The sequence below is a fragment of the Mesocricetus auratus genome, unplaced genomic scaffold (genome assembly GCF_017639785.1).
Source record: "Mesocricetus auratus isolate SY011 unplaced genomic scaffold, BCM_Maur_2.0 Super-Scaffold_6730, whole genome shotgun sequence".
Lineage (NCBI taxonomy): Eukaryota > Metazoa > Chordata > Mammalia > Rodentia > Cricetidae > Mesocricetus > Mesocricetus auratus.
In genome coordinates, this window is record NW_024429184.1 from 66,174,636 (window position 1) to 66,197,029 (window position 22,394).

Below are 22,394 nucleotides of genomic sequence, written 5' to 3' on the forward strand. Positions count from 1 at the left end.
CCAACGTCAGCCTGCTCCTCAACGCCTTTAGATCTGCTGTTTTCCACAGGACACGAACCACCCGACCTCTCTCTCTCTCTCCCACACTCCACCATACATTTGCTCACCGTAAATTGTGCCCATCTGCCTGATTCCGAAAGGGCAGGTGCTGGGCAAGGTCATGCTTTCTCCTCGCTGCCCAGGGCAGGTCGCCCCAGGGAAGGTGTGTGTGTGTGTGTGTGTGTGTGTGTGTGTGTGTGTGTGTGTGTGTGTGTGTGTGTGTATGTGAGCTGTGTACGCACCACACTGTGCATGTGGAAGTCAGAGGATAACAACATTAGGCGTCGATCCCTCCTGCCTTCCACTTTATTTGTGACAGTCTTGTTCACCACTACATGAAAGCAGCCTAGCTGACCTGAGAACTTGGAAGTCTTCTACTTCCAGTCTTGCTATAGGAGCTCTGGATTACAGACACATGCTCCTTGATCCTGACTCACAAAAGTTCCAGAGATCCGAACTCGAGTCCTCCCTCACTTTACCCACTGAGCCATCTTCCCAGCGCTAGATGTTTCCTTTTAAAGAAAACCGCTCAAATCTGTTTGATACATTTTAGCTAGTGTATGCAAATGGCTGTGAACTATTTTAATTTCATACTTCATGTAGTTTTATAAGATTTAAATGAGTTTGTATTTTTTTTAGATTTCTTAAAATAGATTTTATAATAGCATACAAAGGTAATCCTATCTTTTGGAGGTTTCCCTATAAAAAACGATGGGAATACATTTTACTTCAAAATCTGAAACACTTGCTCCAAGTTCTGCAAAGGTAGTCGGAGTGTCTAAAACTGGATCATAATCTAAACATATCAGTTTTGCTTCCTATTAGAATATAAATGGAATAATGTGTGACCCAAGAGTAAATACGAACGCACTGACTCCAAATGGCATTTGAAGACCGAGAGGGGTAGCTTGCCATTGTACTCCACAGTCTAGCCCTGAGGGAAGCTGAGCTAGGCAGATCATGAAGCCAGCCTGGGCTCCACAGTGAGTTTGAGGTCAGCCTGGGGTACATAACAACACTTACCTCAAAAATATTAATTTCTAAATCAGTCTCTCTCTTTAGAAGTTACTAAGTAACCCAGAAGATAATATTTTGAAAGTGCTTTTCCTTTCCAGAATCTGTACCTGGGGAAAAGGAAGTTTTTGTTTAAAGCAAGTGTTATCTATCGATGATAGCAAACTGCAAGCTCATCTTGATTTGTATTTGCACCTGCGTCTCTCATTTGCAAATGACCATGCGTACAGTTTCAAAATAGCAAAAATGTCAGTTTGTTACAATATTAACCTGTGGGTCAGCACTCTATGCAGTAGAGCATGGTGCCTTGCAAATCTGGGCTCTTCACCGTGTCTAATCGTTATTGTAGTGCTTCTTTAACCGTGTAATTCATAATTGTTAGAGAAGTTGAAACTGCAAGAAGTTCCTTTCCTTATGCAAGATTCCCAGGTTCCTGAAGTTTTCCAAGGCAGTTCCGGGCTCCCGGCTCCTCCACCCGTCCACCGCGCATAGCAACCCACCCCCTTTGTAGATGGAGTACGTGGTTAAGCTGCTTGAGCACCACTCCTCTTCCATTCCACGCAAGTCTGCAGATAACGTCTTCCCCTTGTCACACTTTTATTCATTTTTTGGGGAAAACAAGTGATGCTGCCACAGGTTGGCCACTTTCCTTGTCATTTCTGAGCAAAACGAGCTCACACATGCTTTAAAAATAACGGCCCTGCCAACTCTGGCTAGGAGCTTAAGTGGCGCGCGAACGAGGGCCCGTGAGGTCCTCCGCCGCGCAGGACCCCGAGCGTCCGCATCCCAGGGCTACGGCCCGCACCGCTCCGGAGGTGGCGGTGGCGGGATCGGTCCCGGAGCTGCTTCCGGCCCACGCCCCGGAGCGCAGAAACTCGCCTTCCCAGCAACCTCCGCGCGGGGCGTCCCCACCGCCGTGTGGTTCAGACGGCGTTCCGGGCCCTGTCAGCAGCCCGGCCCGCGAACCGGGCCTCGCGCTTCCCTCGGGCTCGGCGGCACGGCTCCCGGACTCCCGCGAGTTCCAGCCCCCGCCCTCCGGCCCCGCCCCTCCGGCCCCGCCCCTCCGCCCTCCGCCGCGCGCGCGCTCCCCGCCCCGCCCCCGTCCCCCCTCGCGCAGCCGCCCCAGCCAATGAGCGTCGGGGCCGCGTGCGCAGATTCAAACGGCGGCTCTTGAGGGAGGCTAGGCGCGAGATTCGGCGGTGCGGACAAAACCCTGCAGGAGGCTGCGAGTGCTGCAGAGCTGCTCGCTGCGGGGAGAGGGCGGGGGTCGGCGCCCGGGACGGAGTCCGAGGCGGAGGCGGAGGCGGAGGCGGCGGGAGGGGCGGGCGGAGGGCGGGAGCACGCCTCCTGACATGGTGAGGGCATCCCTGGCCGGGCCGGGCCGCGCCTAGGAGCTGCGGGTCTTGGTCCGCCCCTCTGTCCCCCAGTGCCGCCTGGCCCTGACCTGACCGGGCCTGCGTTCCTGAGGGCAGGAGCGGCGGAGGCGGCGGGAGGGTCTCGCAGAGGGAGCATTCGCCTGAGGCTGGAGGAGGCTGACCCGCGTCCCCGCCCAGCCCGCGCCTATGCGGTACTTGAAGGATGGCGAAGAGGTCGCGCAGGTGGGTGGCATCCCCTCGACCCGGGCCTAGCGGCCCTGTCCGCGCTCCCGCCCTCCGTCCTTTCCCGCTGGTCCCCGCTCAGGCCCTCTCAGGCCTGGACACAGGTTTTCCCTTCCCGCTGCCCCACTCCCGCGCTGGCCCGAGTCAGGACCGCAGTGTGGGGGGACAGTGACACATGCTCAGGTTGCTCCTCTGCCGGGATTCTCCCACAGCTCACAGCCACTCACTCACAGGGACGTTGCCAGTCAGGTAAGTGTGTGCACTTTCAGGGGACATGCCACACCAGAAGTGGTTGTTTGCCTGGATGACTTGAAACTGGGGTTCTCTCCTCTGACTTTCCGTGCCAATCAAAACAGGATCTCCGTGACAAACCTGGGTGGGCACCGTCTGGGAAACCCTCCTGAGAGGGAAACCTGCTGAATCTCTTCTGTCATCCCCATACTGCTGTTCTGAGCTTTTTTCCCCCCCCTTCTCAGTATCTTCTGAAAAGCTTGTTACATTGTTACCATCGGGTAAACTTGATACCAAAACGATGTGTTGTAGTTAGTTACTTTGTGTTCCCAGTGTTCAGGTTGATTCTGACTGTATCTATGTTGTATCAAGTAGGACACAGTTTTATTGTTGTTGAAAGATGTACTACAATGTCTTTATGAACCTAACTTTTAATACCATTGTAATAGCTACTTCCAAGTTGTGTGGAATAATCAGATGACAAAAATCCAGTGTCTCAATTTTCAGTATTAAGGAAAATTGAAAGGTAATTGGCACAATTTCCAAATATTTTTGTTTATTTAGATCTGCGACCTCAAAATCTTAGAGTTGTATTTCCTGAGTAGAAATTAAGTACTGGGAGTCATTCATTGCAGCTTTAGCTTTAAAATAACTACACATAAAATACGTTGCTTTATTCATTTATTATGGCCCTGCAGATAGCAACATAAATTTTATTAAAACACAATTGCCGTATCTGTAGCAGCTACAGAATAGGTTGGTCATTGAGGTGGAACAAATGTGCATAAACTCACAGGCACTCCACCTTGACACTGTTGTTATCTTGGGTTAGGTAGTTGTAGGATTTTTAGCAGCATCTTTACCTCTATTTAGTAGCAGCCTTTTCCCCCCAGTCTGGACAACCGACAATATTTACGGATGGTGCCACTTATCTTTTGGGGGATGGAAAAGGAGCATGCAGGTAAGAGCTGCTGGCCTGCAACTTCAAGGACATAACATTGCAATCTTCAAAAAAAGTGGGGATTTAAAATAATTAAGATTGCTGGAGTATTTTTAGGCTTTCTGAATTTTTAAGTCTACCAGTGTTTTTAAATGAACTAAACTGAAAAGTTAATGTATCAAGCCAGTAAGAGAACCTTGTGTATATCTATTGTGTGCCATTATCTACTTAGAATAATTGTTAATCTTACACGAAACAGTATCTTGGCTAATTCTGTCATCTCTTTTAGGTAAGAGTTACTGTTAAATACTACTGATACTGAGTGTCAATTCTTCAGTTTTTTTTGTGTGTGTTTTCATATCTTTGATATTGTTTCCTAATAGTAGGCTGAGGAGAAATGATTTAACAGTGACTTCTTGCAAATTATTTTATTATCAGTCCTGGGAGTGTGACCTCTAAACATTAATTGTACTGTTGACTTTTATTTCTTACCAGTTAATTGAAACAATATAGAATGGTGTAAAGAGTTAAAAGTCTGGAGTAATTGTGCTGCAATGACACTACACTTCTTGGGTGGTGGAGAGAGATATGGAGAGAGGATGTGAAAAATCACCACCTTTGGTGTGCTTCTTTGGGTTTTCTTCAGTGAGTTTCATGGGCTGTTAAATTTCTCGTATATTTAAAAATGACTTATGTATATTAGAAGATAATAGAATGAAATGTTTGAGGGTGAAATATTTATTGGACACTCTTCTTTTGGTGAGAATCTCAGTATAGATGAGTTCAATTTATAATAGAGAAATAGTCATTCAGTACTTTGAGATCTCCAGCATACAAGCATTTATTAATGTGAATGGAAAATTTGTAGTTATATAGGCATAATTTCTATAGGAGACTCTATGTGATCTGAAAAAAACAACTAAGATCAGAATATGTTTACTGTAAATATGAAATAACTGAACGATATTAGTTCTTTTTATTTTTTTAATAACTGCAGAGTCTCACTGAGATTTACATATAGGAAAAGATCCTGTAGTATTGTGACTTAAAATAGTTTTAGAACCCAGTGGGGGGTTGAATGATGTAATTTGCAACTAGTTCTTATATTGAGATATTGGTTGACAATATGCATCTGATTTTTAAGCATTTTTATGTAAAAATAAGTGTAGTTTTATTTTAGTAATTAAATTTTTATCTTTTCATGTGTGTGCATGCATGCCTGGAAAGGTGTGCAAAGTAAAGGAGCAGTTATCTGGAATTAGTTCACTCCTTGTGCTATGTATGTCCTGAGGATCAAATTCCGGTTGGCAGGCTTGGCGACAAACACTTGTTGAGCCATCTTTACTGTCCCAGTTTAGTTTTTAAAAACTAATTAAACACTTAAAACAATTATACTTACAGTAATTCTGATGCTGCAAAGCCTGCTTACTAGGTACAGGTTAAGATATTTATACTTAAGATGATTAAGGATTAAATTAAAATGATAAGATGAAAGCTAGATTCTACACAGAAAGTTTTCCTTGGTAATATGTATGCACACACACGTGTGTGTGTGTGTGTGTGAACTTCATTGTTGTTTCCAGAAACATGAGTGAAAGTGAATGTATGTAAAACTATGAGAAAGTATGTTTTAAGTCAGCTTTGTCCTTAAACTAGTAGTATTATTTTGGGAAATCAGATATAATGTATTTCAGTTTTTATTTGTTAATACAAGAGGTTTGGACTTTTTAGTCTGAAAGGTAGCTTATAGCTTTAATGTGTGTTCTGTTTTGAGAAATTTTGTTACCATTTTTTAAATATATATTTTCTAATGAATTAGAAATATTGTCCATTGTTTTTGTGTATGGATAGTTTATAGAACTCTTTTCAGTATTCATTTCAGTGTTTGTATTATTAATGGTCCAGGTTATCTGAAGTCAAACTTTGTCTTACTCTAACAATAACTAGTTTTCAGTCTCGAGGTAGAAGCCAGTATTCATCCATGCAGTACAGCATATTAACCACTGGGTGGCCTGATTTCACTTGTTAAATCAACTTGGTAGATTCTCATAATTCGAATGTAGTTGAAGTGAAAATATTTACATATACAGTTGCCTTGACCTCAAAAAGTATAACAAAGATTGACAAGGTCTCTCTATGTAGTACTGGATAGCCTCAAATTCACTGTCTCACTATGTAAAACTGGGTTGGACTTGAGTTCATGAAAATCTTTCAAACTCAGCCTAACAAGTGTTGAAATTACGTATATGAGCCATTGCAGATATCAGGCATAATGTACAGCTTTTGTAGTTTTTATTATAACTGTTTGAGATTTGAGGAAATTTTTTTATTTTATGTATGTTTTCTATTTAAATTAGAAACATACATGTTTCAAATGTCAATCCCGGCTCCCCCCCTTCTCCCTCCACCAGCCCTACCCCCACCCCTACCCCCCGACCCCCAGCCCAATCCCCACATCATTCCCCAGGGAGGGTAAGGCCCTCCTTGGGGGGGATCTCCAGAGTCTGTCATTTCATCCAGGGCAGGACCTAGGCCCTTCCCCATGTGTCCAGGCTGAGAGAGCGTCCCTCCATGTGGAATGGGTTCCCAAAGCTCATTTGTGTGCCATGGTGAACACAAGTCTACTACCCAAAGCCCCAGAGATTTCTGAGGCCTCCTCACTGACACTACATTCATGGAGTCTGGATCAGTCCCCTGTTGGCCTCTTAGTCATCTGTCTGGGGTTCAAGAGCTCCCCCTTGTCCAGTCAGCTGTCTTTGTGGGTTTCACCAGCACAGTCTTGACCGCCTTGCTCATCATTCTTTGGTTTTTCGAGACAGGGTTTCTCTGTGGCTTTGGAGGCTGTCCTGAAACTAGCTCTTGTAGACCAGGCTGGTCTTGAACTCACAGAGATCCACCTGCCTCTGCCTCCCGAGTGCTGGGATTAAAGGCATGTGCCACCACTGCCCAGCAGATTTGAGGAAATTTTAATTAAAAATGTGATCAAGTTGAAGCAGTTTTACTAGAACAAATTCTTTAATTTCTCTAATTTCAAACTAGAGTTTCCTTTTTCAGTAAAAGTAAATTATATTTTTCCTTTGCTTAACTCATCTTTATTAGATTGTCTGTTATTCTGTACTTCTCCAAAACATTTAATCTTAAAAACTCAGTGTAATTTTGTGTATTGATTCACAAGTGAAGTCATGACTATCATACCCTATCAGCTTATACCCCAGTGTAAAATTACTCTTAACTATTTTCCTAGCCTCACATGTTACAGATATTTTTATGCTTCTTTTTGTTGTTTCATCATCTTTATCACTTTATTTAGCCATAAGACAGTTTTTAGTCAGTTGTGGCAGTGCATATCTGTAATACTCTGATCTTGGAAGACAGGAAGGAGGATCATTAGTTCAAGGCCAGTCTAGATTACATAGTGAATTCAAGGTTACCTTGTGATGGTCAGAAGTGTCAAAAACAAAACCAAGCCAAAAGAAAAATAGCAACTAAGCACAAAACACTAACTTTAAAAAAAGAATTTTTCTTGACTTAAATAAGAACAGAGGCTGTGATTGTGGAAACCAAATCTTAGGTTGGTGAGTCTTTTGGTTTATACCTAGAATAATATTTTACCTAGTTCTGTTGTCCTCTAGGTTAATCATGCTAGAGTAGAAATAATTCATGTATTTCACTACATAGTAGGAAGCTCAGTTTTACTGAGTCATTACATATCACCAGCACTGATTTTTGCAGTACAAAAACGCCTTCAAATGCTGTAAAACATTGAAAAATGATTAGCTCTGTCTATAGTTTCTAACTCCTGCTATTGAGCAGTAGCATCTTTTCATTGTTAAATGGTGAAAGTGGCCGGGTGGTGGTTGTACACGCCTTTAATCCCAACACTTGGGAGGCAGAGGCAGGTGGATCTCTGTGAGTTCGAGGCCGGGCTGGTCTGACAGCCTCCAAAACAATACAGAGAAACCCTGTCTCGTAAAAACAAACAAACAAACAAACAAAAAAAAACCAAATGGTGAAAGTGGAACTTCGGCAAGGTTACCTGTGAAGATAAATTCTTTTCCTTTAAAATTATTTTTTATAATTGTGTATGTATATATTTGTATGTGTCCATGTGCAGATGCTCTTGTGCTGTGGTCAGAGAGCAGTTCTCAGGAATCAGTTCTCTCCTTCCACCATTCTTGGAGATCAAACTTAGCTTGTCAGGCCTACACAGCTGTCTGTGAACTATCCTGCTGACTCCATCACTCCCCCCTTTTTCTTAGTAAATTATAAGCAGAGTTAGGCATTTTCTTGTTACAGTTAGTAAAACTGATACATTTATAGACTTGTTATGTTACTAGAAATTGTATCATGCTTTCAACTATCAAGTGTACATAGAAATAACTTGGGGCTTGGGATGTAGCTTTATGGTATGATGCTTTTCTAGTATAGATGAAGGCTCTGAGTTTAACACTCATCTCTGAAAACAAAATCAAAACAAAAGAAGCCCATGCACAAAAAGTTTAAGTTAAAATTAAGAAGTAAGATTAGTCAAATGCTAGGAAAGTCCCAGTGGTAGAGATGATTCTAAGAAACCTACTTTAATGTTCCCTTGTTCTTACCCTCACCCACTCAACCCCTCTTCCTGAGTGCTGAGTGGACTACATAGCTCACTGTCTGAAACTGATAACCATGTTAAGTGCAAAACAGAATACAATCTTATGAAGAAATAGAAAAAAATAAAGAACAGAGTTTTAAAGTTAACAAGGTTTTATAAAAATTACTCCTTGGTGACTAGTATTTTGACCAAACTAAGAGTTTTATAATTTATATCCTTAAAATATTTTGATAAGAACCTTAAGGTGGATTTTGTACAAATAAGATATGATATAGGTATTTTGTGATTATTAAAGATCTATACAGACACAATTCTAAATTAAAATTTGTTTTGGCATAGAGATAGCCAGTTAAGAAGGTTTTTTTTGTGATGGAAGCTCTTAAGACCAGAGAGGAATGAGGCCTAAGAGAACTTGTAAGAAGCATGCCTGACAGCTTTTTGGGGTGTCAGGAAGTGGTAACAATGTTGGGACATTTCCAGGAAAGGTTAGGCTAGATTTAGATACCTTCAATCAACCCCTTGTGTGCTGAATTTCCTTTAAGAGTTTGTTTTAGCAGGTTGTACTTCTTAAAACTCTACCACTTGGAGGTACATTTGGATTTTAACAAAAAGAATATCTTCCCCCTCTTTCTAGAGCAGTGGTTCTCAACCTTCCTAATGCTTCACACCTTTAATATCCCAACCATAAAATTACTTCATTGCTACTTCATAACTGTAATATTGCTACTATTGTGAATATTTACTGTTGTAAATATCTGATATGTTATCCCAAAGGGGTCATGACCTCAGGTTGAGAACCACTGTTCTAGAGCCCTCCCCCAACCCTTTTGTGTATTTACTTTGAGATCATATTGGTATTAAGGAAGGCAGACCTTTTTTTTCCCTTTTTAAAAAATTTAAATTAGAAACAATCTTATTTTATATATCAATCCTAGTTCCCCTCCCTCCCATTCTCCCATGCCCCCCTCCGGCCCCCATCCCATACCTCTTCTGCTCCATAGAAAGGGTGAGGCCTTCCATGGGGATCATCAACATCTGTCACATCATTTGGGGCAGGGCCTAGACTGTCCCCTGTGTGTCTAGGCTGAGAGAGTATTCTTCTCTATGAGAAATGGGTTCCCAATGTCCATTTGTACCCTAGATATAAATGCTGTTCCATTACCAGGGACCTCATAGACTGACCAGGCCTCTTAACTGACACTCACATGCAGGGGGGAGGGGGGGAAGGTAGACATTTTGGATGGGTTGAAATGGAATTCTGCAAATTTTGTAGTATAAAGCAGTTAGAGGAGGAGGAAGAATAAGGAAATCATTCATTGATCTTACAGATATTTGAATGGCAGGTATTGTGCTTGGTTTGGGAGATGAACATAGTAACCTTGGTCTTTACATTGTTGCTCTTACTGTTTGGTTGAGAAGGTTGGCATATATATGTGATTAGCATTAAGATAAGAAAAGAGCAGATACTCTGTAAAGTACAGTATGGAGCATTGTCTAGTTAAAGAGCTTACTTAGAAACTTGAAATCCCTTGACCTTGAAGCATCTCCATGTTGTTGTGTGCTCTTGGTCAATCCTATGATATTTCTGATAGTAGATATTGGTTGCTAGTGGTAGGTATTTTCTTTAATTAAGCCTGCATGTTGGTTTGAGGCATAGTTCAACAACAATATTAAAGACTAGCAGATTATTGTTACATTATAGGCCTCGCAGCTAAGAGACTAGAGGAGTTTGATGTTTTATCTGCCCAAATATGAAAAATTACAGTCAAATGGATTTGACAAGTTAGAGGAAATTAGGGGTTCCTACAAAGGGTGTGTTATGTGAGCATGAAACCAGAGCTTGGCTTTTAATTTTTGTAAAATCAAATTTGTATACTACATTTAGATATTAAAAGGCATTCATATATTGTACTAAATATACTGAAATCTTCAGACTTGATATTTGAAATCAGAATGATTTTTTAGGAGTTAAATTTAGTAAGGAAAAATAATTTTAAATACCATTGTATGATCTATTTACATGATACCGAATCATCTTTTCTTAAAGATAGGTGATATTATAGTCATCTTACAGTCCTAAGAGACTAGTATGTTTAGGGTTATAAAGTTATAACTGGAATCTTGTTCTCATTTCAGAAAGTACTTGAGGTACAGTTTCTTACTATGTGTTCCCCATTTTTCCAATGGGTTTTATATACTGAAGTGGTTGGACAGTGAGCTTTAGAACCCAGCCATGCCTTTATTTGGTGAGACTTTGGGAAGAAGTTCCTTTTCTGAGTCCAAGTTTTTTAACTCCAGAAAATTGTAATGGTGGTAATACTCCTCTCTTATGGTAGTGAAGTTGTTTTCTTTTAATTATTTATTTAATATTTTTTAAGACAGGATCTCACTATGTAGTTACACATGTTCTGGAACTCCTTATTTAGACCAGACTGGCCTCACACAGAGATCTATCTGCATCTGCCTCCTGAGTGCTGGGATTAAAGACCTGTGCCATAATGCTTAGCAGGATTTCTTTTGAGTGTGTATGAGTGTTATCCTGTGCTTGTGTATGTATGCCTGGTGCCTGAGGAGGCCAGAGAAGGGTGTAGGGCCCCTAGAATAGACGTTGGGAACCAAACCTTGGCCCTTTGTAAGATCTGCAAGTATGCATAACCCCTGGTGTGAAATTTTTAGAGGGAAATTTAGTAGATTGCCATAATCTTTGGTATTAAAAAGTTTTAAATAAGTGTTAGTTATTTTCATGTGCTCACTACTTTTTTCCAATCCTTTGGCTACTTAGTATCATCTAATTCAGATTATCATGGAAGTTTGCCTCCTTGGGGGGGCTTCATTCTTTAAGATTCCCTTTTCTTTTTTTTACTCTATATCACCCTGCTTTTTTTCATTATATCAATTTTCTTGGGTCATCTCATGTCCTCAAATATTATTTTTAATTTTATTTTTATTCTCTCTCCCTCTCCCCCCTTCTCTCTCTCTCTCTCTCTCTCTCTCTCTCTCTCTCTCTCTCTCTCTCTCTCTCTCTCTCTCTCTCTCTCGTGTGTGTGTGTGTGTGTGTGCGCGCGTGCACACGCACACACACACATGTGCATGTGGTTGCAGAGGCCAGAACACAATCTTGGGTGTTTTCCTCAGTATACTCTTATTTTTTGAGATAGTGTCTCTCACTGAACCTGTAGCTTGCTGATTTGCCTTTGCTTATCTTTCCTCACAGGTCTCCTTCCTTTCCCCAAATAGTCGGTTTTGCTTTCATGTCACATGTCATGTCACAATATCCCAATAGGGTATTGTTTCCATCTTTCCCTTTAGGACTTAATTTTCTATACCTTGATTAATCTTGAGACTATATTGTTTATTCTGAGTAGCTTCTTTAGTCATGCCTTCATATACAGACTCAGTGCTTGAATTCAATAATTTAAATAAAAAGTTTGAGCTTGTATATTATTTTCTTTTGTAGTGAGGATGAGGATGACGACCTTCAATATGCTGATCATGATTATGAAGTACCTCAACAAAAAGGACTGAAAAAACTCTGGAACAGAGTAAAATGGACAAGAGATGAGGTAGTTACCTGGCAAAATTTAGTAGTCTCATATTTATCAATTAATATTATTGTAGTTATGAATGGCAGTATAATAAAAATAGTGTGACAATAAATTATCTATCTGCTTGCTTGTGTATTCCTTTAAGAAAAAAAATGACATTGCCAGGCAGTGGTGATGCAGGGAGGCAGAGGCAGGCAGATCTCTACGTTTAAGGCCAGCCTGGTCCACAGAGTGAGTTCCAGGACAGCCAGGGCTACACAGAGAAACCTTGTCTCAAAAAATAAAACAACTTAACAACAACAAAAATGCCTCAAAAACCAAAGCCTAAACCAATGACACAAACAACTGGTTGTTTTGAATTTACTGAGATAGTATAGCAAGTGGAGGAATTTATGTAATAGTGACTTTAGTTCTCCTCAAAGTGAGTACAAAATATGACTTGAGAGAGTGAGAATGTCATCCACATTCCAGAGGTGGGGAAAGAGTTTTAATTTTTCTGCCTTTCTTAATAGGATGACAAGTTAAAGAAGTTGGTTGAACAACATGGAACTGATGATTGGACACTAATTGCTAGTCACCTTCAAGTAAGTGAGATATGATGTATACTTCTGTAATAACATGACTCACTTAAGGCATTAGTTTACATATTCTGCTTTTGCAGAAATGTGTTTGTATAGTTTAGGTTTCACTCCTTAAAATATCTGGTTAATTTTTTTTCTGGTATGTTTGTAATTGTTGCTAATGATTTAGAAAGTAATTTTCTAGTACAGGTTGAGAATCTCAAATCCTTAAATCTGAAGTGCTTCAAAATTCACAATTTTTACTTTTATCTGCATTTATTTTATGCTGAATTTATTCCCATGTCATAAGTTTTTGTTTCTTCAGTTTCTTCTGGGATATCTTTTTCTTCTGTTCAACCTCTTCTTCTGGCTTTGGGACAATTTGTTCCTTTTCCGTGAGGATCATCTCAATGTGGCAGTGGGAGCTCATGTATGGGTTAATCCCGTCATGAGCTCTGTAAATTCTTTGATGCATTTTAGGTGCTTTGTTCACCTGGATGTGTTCAATGACCAGAGAATCTACATTTAGACCCTTAAGCTCAGCATTACTCTCTGCATTTTTAAGCATGTGCAGCAAAAATTCAGCACTCTTTTTTGGCCACCGACCCTGTGTCCAGCCCCACTGTTTGGCCTGGGGGCACCTGCTGGCTCTACCATTGTACCGCCAGAATGGCACACATTGCTTTTTCAAAGTGATATCTTTCAGGTATTTGGTGGCTTTTTGGATATGCATACCCTTGATGGCCTGGGCAGTTTCATGGGTATTCTTAAAGTGTACATGGAGATTTGAACCTCTTGACTTGTTTGATTTTGTAGGGTTTTCTGGGTTGAGAGAGTAGTGAACCATCTTCACAGGTTACCTCAGGTCACTTACAGGAAGAGGATCACAACATTTTTGAGGACTGACATAGAGCCACAGTAGAATGTTTTACACTTGACTTAATGTAATATGGCACAGTAAAAATGCCAGGTGTACTTAAGATGTATAAAATTATTAGATTATGTATAAATGAGTTTCATCTGTAGACTTTTGACCTGTCGCCAAGATATATCATTATATATATGTAAATGTTTGAAAATTTCAAAAACCCTGAAACCTGAAACATTTTTAGTTTCAAGAATTTTGGAAAAAGCATACTCAACCTGTATAGCATTAATCCAGGGGCCTAAAAAGACTAGTATTATAAAAACAAAAATGCCATTATGTTTGTATAGTACTTCACAAATATTTGTAGGTTTTTTTTGTTTGATTTTGTGTGTTGGGAATTGAACCTAGGGTCTTGTACATTTAGGCAAGCACTTTACCACTACAATCCTCAGCTATTGTATATGCTAAAATATTTTGAAAGAATTTTACTACTAAGACATTTAACTGCTAACCAATAAGATAAAGAAAATTGTTAGATTTATCATCTAATGCATGTTTTTAAGTATTTTAATTGATTTTTTTGAGATGGGGGTGTCACTGTGTATTCCTAGCTATGCTGGAACTTACTACATAAATCAGGCTGGCATCAGACTCATGGATATCTGTTTGCCACTTTCTCCTGAGTGATGGGATTAGAGGTGTGCAGTACCACACCTGGTTATTTCTGTATTTTTTAAAAAGTATGCTTGTTTGTCATACCAATAGTCACATATCTTTTGGTATAAAATTTCATAAAATATAGAAGTAGTTTTGCATGTACTCATTTGTTTCTTAGAGCATTGTGGGTAGTTAAGTTACCCGTATTTTAAATTTCAGTGTTGATTACTTTGGTTTTAGAAACAATGTTACCTGTGTTTTTTTCCATATTATCATATTTCTCAGTGTAACCTGAAAACTGAGATCATATAACAGATTGTGGAATTAATTGAAATTGTATTCAAATGTCAGCTGTGTTAATAATTTAGAAAAATTACTTAACCTCTTTGACTAATTTGACTAATTTGCTTCCTGGGAGATATTTATTCAGTAATAAAAATGTCCAAATTCTTTCAGAATCGTTCTGATTTTCAATGCCAACATCGATGGCAGAAGGTTTTAAATCCAGAATTGATAAAGGGTCCTTGGACTAAAGAAGAAGACCAGAGGGTAACATGTTCTTTTGAAAAAAATTTCAAGTACTTATTTGTGTGCATGCTCATGCCACAGCTCATATGTGGAGGTCAAAGGATAATTTGTGGGAGCTAGTTCTCTCCTTCCACCCACCGTTTGGTCTTCAGGGATCAAACTCAGTTCATCAGGCTTAGTGACAAGTGCTGTGGAGCCATTCACCTGCCCCATGTTCATACTCTTTATGCTCGCTGTGTAGGCAAATAGATTAATTAGATTATTTTTATTAGATTTGTATTGTTTTATTTACTGTCTTGTCTGTTTTTCAAGACAGGGTTTCTCTGTGTAGCTCTGGCTGTTCTGGAACTCACTCTGTAGACCAGGCTCTGCCTCCTGGTTGCTAGAATTAAAGATGTGCACTACCACTACCCAGCTAGATTTATTTTATTAACATGTGGTAATACATAAAGTGTGATTATGTGTGTGTGTGTATTTAGTGTATATGTATGCTAGGGCTGGAGGTGGGTATACATGTGTTGTGTACCTGAGGCCTGAGGACTACTTGGGTAGTGGTGTTCCTCAATGTCATCCAGCATTTTTTATGAAATAAGGTCTTTCATTGGCCTAAGCTTACCAAGTAGGGGTAGATTGGTGGGCCTTTGAGTATCACAGGTCTGCCCTTCTGCTCACTGTTACTGAGATTGCAAGTTCATGCCACTATGCTCAGATTTTTTTTTAATTTAATGTAGTTTCTGGGGATGGAACTCAGGTCTTCTTGGTTGCAAGGAAAGCACCTTAATAACTGAACTATCTCTCCAGTTCATAATTTAAGTTACTTGGACTGTTCTTTGGAAGCTGTATGCATAAGAATTGAATGTTGAATGTCTTGACATGTAGCTCCCCTCCCCACCCCCACCAGAGCAAGAATGAGTAAAACCATATATAATAAATACAGTTCTTTTTGAGGGCTTCATTTATAAAAGAAAGAATGCTTTGTTTAAAATTTGATTTAATGACATAAGGCATAATTTTCAGTGAAATTTTAATTAACATTAAAAATGGATTTTAATTTTATTTTTATTCTTTTTTTTTTGGTTTTACGAGACAGGGTTTCTCTGTATTGTTTTGGAGGCTATTGGTCCAGCCCGGCCTTGAACTCACAGCGATCCGCCTGCCTCTACTTCCCAAGTGCTGGGATTAAAGGCATGCGCCACCACCGCCCAGCTATTTTTACTCTTAATAACTTGATATATAAGGAAATCATTCTTTTTTAAATTTTCATTTATTTATTCATCCACCCAAGTAAATTGTTCTTAATTTTTTTTCTTGACCTGAATCAACCCAGGGTTAGATAAATGTCAGAACATTATGTTTTCAATGTGTTTATAACCAAAACAATGATTACTTGTGCAATAACACCTGTTGAAGAATAGAAGCATCTGCTTTCCACCAGGAATTGTTCTTAATTCAAGCCCTGTAAAACTTGCCGATTGCTAATGTACTTAGGCAATGAGAGCAAACTAATAGAAAATCACTTCATTAGGCTCAGGACTGATCTGAATTTTCTTAATGGCTAATGGTAAGTTTTGAAATAGTGATCTGGGGCTGGTGAGATAGCTCAACTGGTAAAAGCTCTTTTGGTTTGCTGTGCAAGCTTGGCAACTCCTGTTCAATCCCTGAATTCAAAGTGGAAGGAGAAAACTGCCTCCTGAAAGTTGTCCTCTGACTTTTTCAGTCACCATGGTTTGTATATGCCCTATACTCATACTTACACATCATAAACATGCAAATCATAATAGATAAAAATGAGTAAATAAAATACAGTGTGGAATCTTTTTAAAAGATAATTAATAGCTGGGCCAGGTGGCATTGGCTGTAATCTAGTTATTCAGTAGATAGGTCATTGCAAGTTCAAGGCCTGCCTGGGCAACTTAATGAGATGCTGTTGATAAGATTAAAAGGTAGATTATTGACTCTACTTTTAAAAAGCAGTTACTAGTTTTAAATATTTTGCATTGGATTGGACTTTTGTATATTGTATACAAATATTGTATATTGATACACATTTGAAATTAATTGGTTAAAAATACTGTACATGCATTTCTAATATTGTTTAAGGTATTGTACTTATGCAGCTCACTTAACAATGTAATGCAAACTTCTAGTCTTTGAAAGTTATTATTATCAACTATATAGGATAATAAGGAAATATAGGTTAGTAATTAATCAACTATTACAATCAAACTTTTGTAGTAACATTAGGTATGTTTACAAGGTCAAACAGATATATTTTAGAAAGACAGGTTGCTTTCAAACACTTCAGAGATTTATAGAATATGGCATTTAAAATATCTTAATAGCATAGGTTCTTTTTTTTTTTTTAATGACCATGAGACATGTCTGCTCCTGGCAGCACTAATCTACTTCAGAGAAGATCATGAGCATCAAAGAAACTCCACATGGAGTTTACTTTCTTTGTGGCCAAGAAAGTGTCCTTGCCTTAACTCTTGATAGCATGCTGTCCAAATTGGACAAGCAGGACACCAAAAAGGGTGACTACAAATCTTGCCAAGACAAGGTAGGACAGTCCCTCAAAATCCTGCTTCATAGAAAAGTCTGTCAGATATGCTAGGCCTGTAGGCCAAAGACGGATGCCCCAACATTGCAGAAGAACCTTGAGTGACTGTCCAGGAGCCAGCTGTTTTTGTCATTTTCACATTTTTGGAAGTTGCTTTCTCACACTTCCTGCTTAGTCAGTTAATATTAATTCCTTCTCAGATCTCTGAGGGAGTTGAATCCAGCCCAGCCTTGAACTCACAGAGATCCGCCTGCCTCTGCCTCCCGAGTGCTGGGATTAAAGGTGTGCACCACCACTGCCCGGCTAGTTTTCATTGTTTAACAGACTCAGAAAAAAACTCACTAAAGATGTGTAAAGTGTAAAAGGTTGAGAGACATTAAAAGATAATTTGATAATGAAAATTAGAATAGGAAGTAAATTAAGTACAAGACTTTGGACTCACTAAGATGGAATAGATAATGGAGTTTTTTCTCCGAATTTGTCAAATGCAAATGGAATAGACATTGTTGATGAACTTGTTGCCTATATATTGTATATACTTATTGTATATTGCTTTTCTTATGTTAGTTATAGCTTTCTTTTTGTATTAGACAAAAAGGGGGAATTGCGGTGATATATTATTTATGGTTTAATAAAGATTGCCTGAAGTATCAGAAAGCAAAGCTAGCCATACTAGATAACTGTACAAGTTTGGCAGTGGTAGCACATACTGTTAATCCTGGGACTCAGGATACAGAGGTAGATGGATCTGCCTTTGAGTTCAAGGCCACCAAGGTCTACACAAGATTGAATCAAAAGAGAATTAGAGTTTACGACTTCAATCTTAGCTTTAGAGAGGTATATAAAAGACAGGAACCCAGCATTCTGAGATTTAGTTTCTAGCCATGCTGAGGAGAATCAGCTGTCTGAGGCTTAGTGGAGAGCTCATGGAGACAGGACTACCTCTTTCAGTCTGAGGTAGAGGTTAAGGGCTAGTGACTGGGCCTTTGCTTATCTGACCCTCAGCTTTGAACCCAATATCTGTCTTTGGGTCTTTTATTTTTCATGTTACACCCAGTCTCAAAACAGAAAGTAAGAAAAGGGCTGGGAATATAGTTCAGCGATAGAACACTTGTTAGACATTCCTAGTACCGGGAAAACAACCACAAAAACAATAACTGCACATTTAATCGTTATGCCTTATTTTCAATATATGACAAGTAGATACCTATCATGAAAATATTGATATATGTTAAATTAAATAATCCATCAATGTATGGTAATTATGATGTGATATTTTTCAGTGGGCCAGAGTAGCAGTGAAGTAAGGCGGGCTGAGGAGATAAACTGTTATTCTAATTTTAGGCAAACTAAAAACAAATTTAAGATGTAGGAGAAAATGTGCAAACTGTATTTTTTCAGTTTGATAATGGAGGAGATGAAAAGCCAGTAATTATAGATCTTTTCTGATTCCTAATGGACTTAGTTGGCTTTTTGTTGAAGCTTATTTTCTGTCTTTTTTTTTAAGATATAAAAGTAGTAAAGACAAATCTCAGAATTTTTATAGTTAACTTTGAATTAATTTTGTATGAAAATGGTTTAACTTGGGAGTTACTTTAATTAGCCCCTTGAATTTTTTGATTAATTGGGAATTGATTTTTTGAACTTGCTGTAGTTAAAGGATTGGCTATTTAGTAAAATTACTTTTTGTGACTTATATTTATAGCTGAAATTTAATGTATTTATTTTAAATGGAATTCTTAATTTAGGGTTTTCCCCTTTTTTTGTTGTTGTTGATGAGGTGCTTTAGATCAAACCCAGAGACTTGTACACACTCAGCAAATGCTCTGTGACTGCTCCAGCCTTGACATGTTTGAACTACATTTTCCAATTCTTTCATGATAATGGTTTTTCAACCTTTGTTTTTGCTTCTTAGGTTATTGAATTAGTTCAAAAATATGGACCAAAAAGGTGGTCTTTAATTGCAAAACATTTAAAAGGAAGAATAGGCAAGCAGTGCAGAGAAAGATGGCATAATCACTTGAATCCTGAAGTAAAGAAATCTTCTTGGACAGAAGAAGAAGACAGGATCATATATGAAGCACATAAGCGGCTGGGAAACCGTTGGGCAGAAATTGCTAAATTGCTTCCTGGAAGGTGCTTATATAGATGAATATACATTGTTTTTCTACACTTCTACATGTTCTTTACTACCTTACTATTGAATATATTTGCAGGTACCCTCTTTCTTTTATTTATAATTCAAGTTTAGACCGCATAATACAAGCAACCATTTGGGACTATTTGTAATAAATTCTGTGGTAAGGAATATGATTAATTTGTTCAATAAAAATCCTCAGACCTTTAAGTTACATAAACAACATCTACTCTACAAGTCATATTTCCATGTCATTGCCAGTCAGGCAGAGCCTTGTATGAGTTGGTAAAGTGAAATCTAAATTAGAGATCTCTTTCACATTATGTACTGTGCACCAGACTACGGGATTGCAAATACACTAAAGTAAAAGTATGTTAAGGAAATTCAGTTCTTAATTATGATGTACTTTAAGCTGTGAAAGTAGTACTTCAGTCCATGTAACTGAAGTATAGCATTTTCCTCAAAAGCTTGATGTGCTAAATACAGTCTTCATTGCACTGCTCAGATACTTTCTGACATTTGCTAGCAAGTACAGTAGGCCAACTCTACCTTGGGCAATTTCCTATCTCACTCAGAATATACATCTTCATGATCTAAAGCTGTAATCTCTATGTTGTACTTCATAGTAACTAATATGCTTTCATATGTATTCATTCTTAATCTTTGTATACTTTGGAAGTATGTAAATGGAAACACTAATGTCTTTGTTTCATAGAAAATTAACACACAGTATTACATTTTCTTTTATCCAAGTTACCAACTCTTGGCTGTGAACTTCTGATATATTCAGTATTTCATGCATCTTTTTCTTTGTGTAGAACTTACCTTAGTGCTTTAGCAGAGTAGTTTTCTAGTAAGTGTCTATTTAATGCAGAATGGAACTTATGCAACAAATAGCTGTAGGCTCATCTTTATAAAAAGAACCTTGGATAAAAAGGGAGGGAGCTGATGAACTCATTTGCAATCTGTAATTTGTATTTTTCTTCCCCCACCTTTTTTAAAAATGGAATTGAGGATTGAACTCAGGATATCATTTATGATAGATTGCTAGGCAAAGACTTTACCACTGAGCTATATCTCTAGCTCTACACTTTTTTAATAGCTTTTTTCCCCCTTTCCTGGTGTGAATCTTTTGTACTGGGTATGCCTTTTATCCAGAAGGCTCTTTCTTCTGCTTTTATTTTTGAGCAGGTTCTTGCTGTCTTATGAAGACTAGCCTTGAGTTCCTATCCTGCTACCTCAGCCTCCCAAGTACTGAACTGCAGGCTGATGACCCCATGCCTGATGTTTTCCTGTTCTTGTACTGCCCAGTTCAGTCTTGATTTTCAAGTCTCAGCTTCACTGTCATCTCACTAGAGGTCTTTCTGCGCCCCCTAACCAAAATTGTCCCACTTGCTCACTTCTCATCCTATTTTAGTTAGCCCCACTGCAATGATAATTTTCCTGTTTCTTTGTTTGTCTTCCCTATTGCCATGCTTTCAGTAAGAACTTAGGCTCTGTGACAGCAAGGACCTCCTAAATACTTATTTTACCAGTTGCAAAAATGTGTTTTATGTATTTTGTACAAGTTAGACAGTGCTAAAATTTGTGGAATCCCTTTTCCTTTTAAAATGATATACTTTTATTTCTTAGGACTGATAATTCTATCAAAAATCATTGGAATTCTACGATGAGAAGAAAAGTAGAGCAGGAGGGCTACTTACAAGATGGAATAAAATCAGAACGATCTTCATCAAAACTTCAACACAAACCTTGTGCGGCTATGGACCATTTGCAAACCCAGAATCAGTTTTACATACCTGTTCAGGCACATATTTTTAATATCTTTATTATTTAAAAACAAATTTCTTTAATTGTTCTATGGGAAAGGATCTTGGTTTTTTTTAGGACGAGTACAATTTGTATTGGGCAGTGGCACAGATAGACATTTAAGTTTTCAACTGGAAAAGTAAGCCATAAATTTAACAAATATTTCAGTTTAAAATTTCCTTTTATATGTGATTTTCACATTAAGAAATGTAGTATGTGTATATAGCAGTATAATTCTTTGTAGTTATGGTTCAGTGGACATAAAGATGTGCTTTCACATTCACTGTAGTTTCTCCTCAAACATTGTTCTGTTGAATTGTAATATTGCCTGTCTCACAGGTGTGTGTAGAGCATTTAAAGGAGACATAGTAAGACATCCTTTAAACATTCCTTTGGGGAACAGTAAATCTTGTTCCATTTTTCTGTTTACTTGGGTGATTTCAGCCTTCATTCAGACAGATTCATTAGAGATTGCCCAAGTTCAAACTGTAAGAAATTTGTTTAGGAGTCTTCATAAGACTTGCTTTATCTTTTCCTGGCTGTCTATCTCTTACGTGTTTATGATGAGCAATTCTTGTTCTTTTCACATAAAATATGACTGTTAGGACCAAGTAGTATCTCACAAAAGATAAAATTGGGCACAGTGTTAAAAAAGTTTGCTTCTGAGCCTCAGGTTTTATTTCATGTTGCTTTTTATGGGCATCACCAAGTTTTGTTAGATATACTTAAAAAAAAAACTTTATTGAAGCCAGGCGTTGGTGGCGCATGCCTTTAATCCCAGCACTTGGGAGGCAGAGGTAGGCGGATTTTTGTGAGTTCAAGGCCAGCCTGGTCTACAGAGTTCCAGGACAGCCTCCAAAGCAATATAGAGAAACCCTGTCTTGAAAAACCAAAAAAACTTTATTGGGTCTTTGGGGTTTTCACATCATGCACCCCATTTCTGTTGTCTTCCCAGTCCCCCCATATTCCCACCTCATCCCTATTGTATCTCCTCCTCATGGAAGAAAGCAAAAAAAAGTAAGCAAACAAGCAAACAAAAGCAAGAACAGAAAAAAAGAAAGAAAGAAAAAAGAAAACATTAAACCAAAACAACAGCAACAACAACCAAACACACCTGAAATAGCAAAATCTCTGTTTCTCCTTCTCTCCTGCCTCTCCATCACCTCTTGCATCCTCATGGCATTGGAGGCTATGGTATGGTTAGACTACTTAAAATAGTGACATCCTAGTTTATAAATAGGAAAACATGGGGCAGTAGTGTAGTTACCGGTTGACACCTGACCTTAAGGATTTTAATGTTTTTTTTTTTTAACG

General features: G+C 38.7%; 2 protein-coding genes across 4 annotated transcripts in view; one reads left to right on the plus strand and one right to left on the minus strand.

The window, feature by feature from the left end:
* The first annotated feature begins 2,516 nt into the window (after positions 1 to 2,516).
* Mybl1 (MYB proto-oncogene like 1) overlaps positions 2,517 to 22,394 on the plus strand; it is a 39,085-nt gene continuing 19,207 nt past the window's right edge. For all 3 annotated transcript variants that reach the window (XM_005066746.4, XM_005066747.4, XM_021225231.2), the window contains exons 1-6: positions 2,517 to 2,651; positions 11,874 to 11,979; positions 12,474 to 12,545; positions 14,503 to 14,595; positions 19,050 to 19,270; positions 20,904 to 21,078. In XM_005066746.4, the coding sequence (XP_005066803.1) occupies positions 2,632 to 2,651; positions 11,874 to 11,979; positions 12,474 to 12,545; positions 14,503 to 14,595; positions 19,050 to 19,270; positions 20,904 to 21,078 (687 nt within the window). In that variant the 5' untranslated portion in view covers positions 2,517 to 2,631. The remainder of the gene's footprint in view (positions 2,652 to 11,873; positions 11,980 to 12,473; positions 12,546 to 14,502; positions 14,596 to 19,049; positions 19,271 to 20,903; positions 21,079 to 22,394) is intronic.
* Positions 12,814 to 13,368, minus strand: LOC106020844 (60S ribosomal protein L17-like). Its single transcript, XM_040741456.1, has one exon. It carries the CDS (start codon positions 13,366 to 13,368, stop codon positions 12,814 to 12,816), a length of 555 nt encoding a protein of 184 aa, XP_040597390.1.

Excerpts from the sequence above, each read along its gene's own strand:
- LOC106020844 (XM_040741456.1), bottom strand. The coding sequence starts at position 13,368 with ATGGTTCACTACTCTCTCAACCCAGAAAACCCTACAAAATCAAACAAG.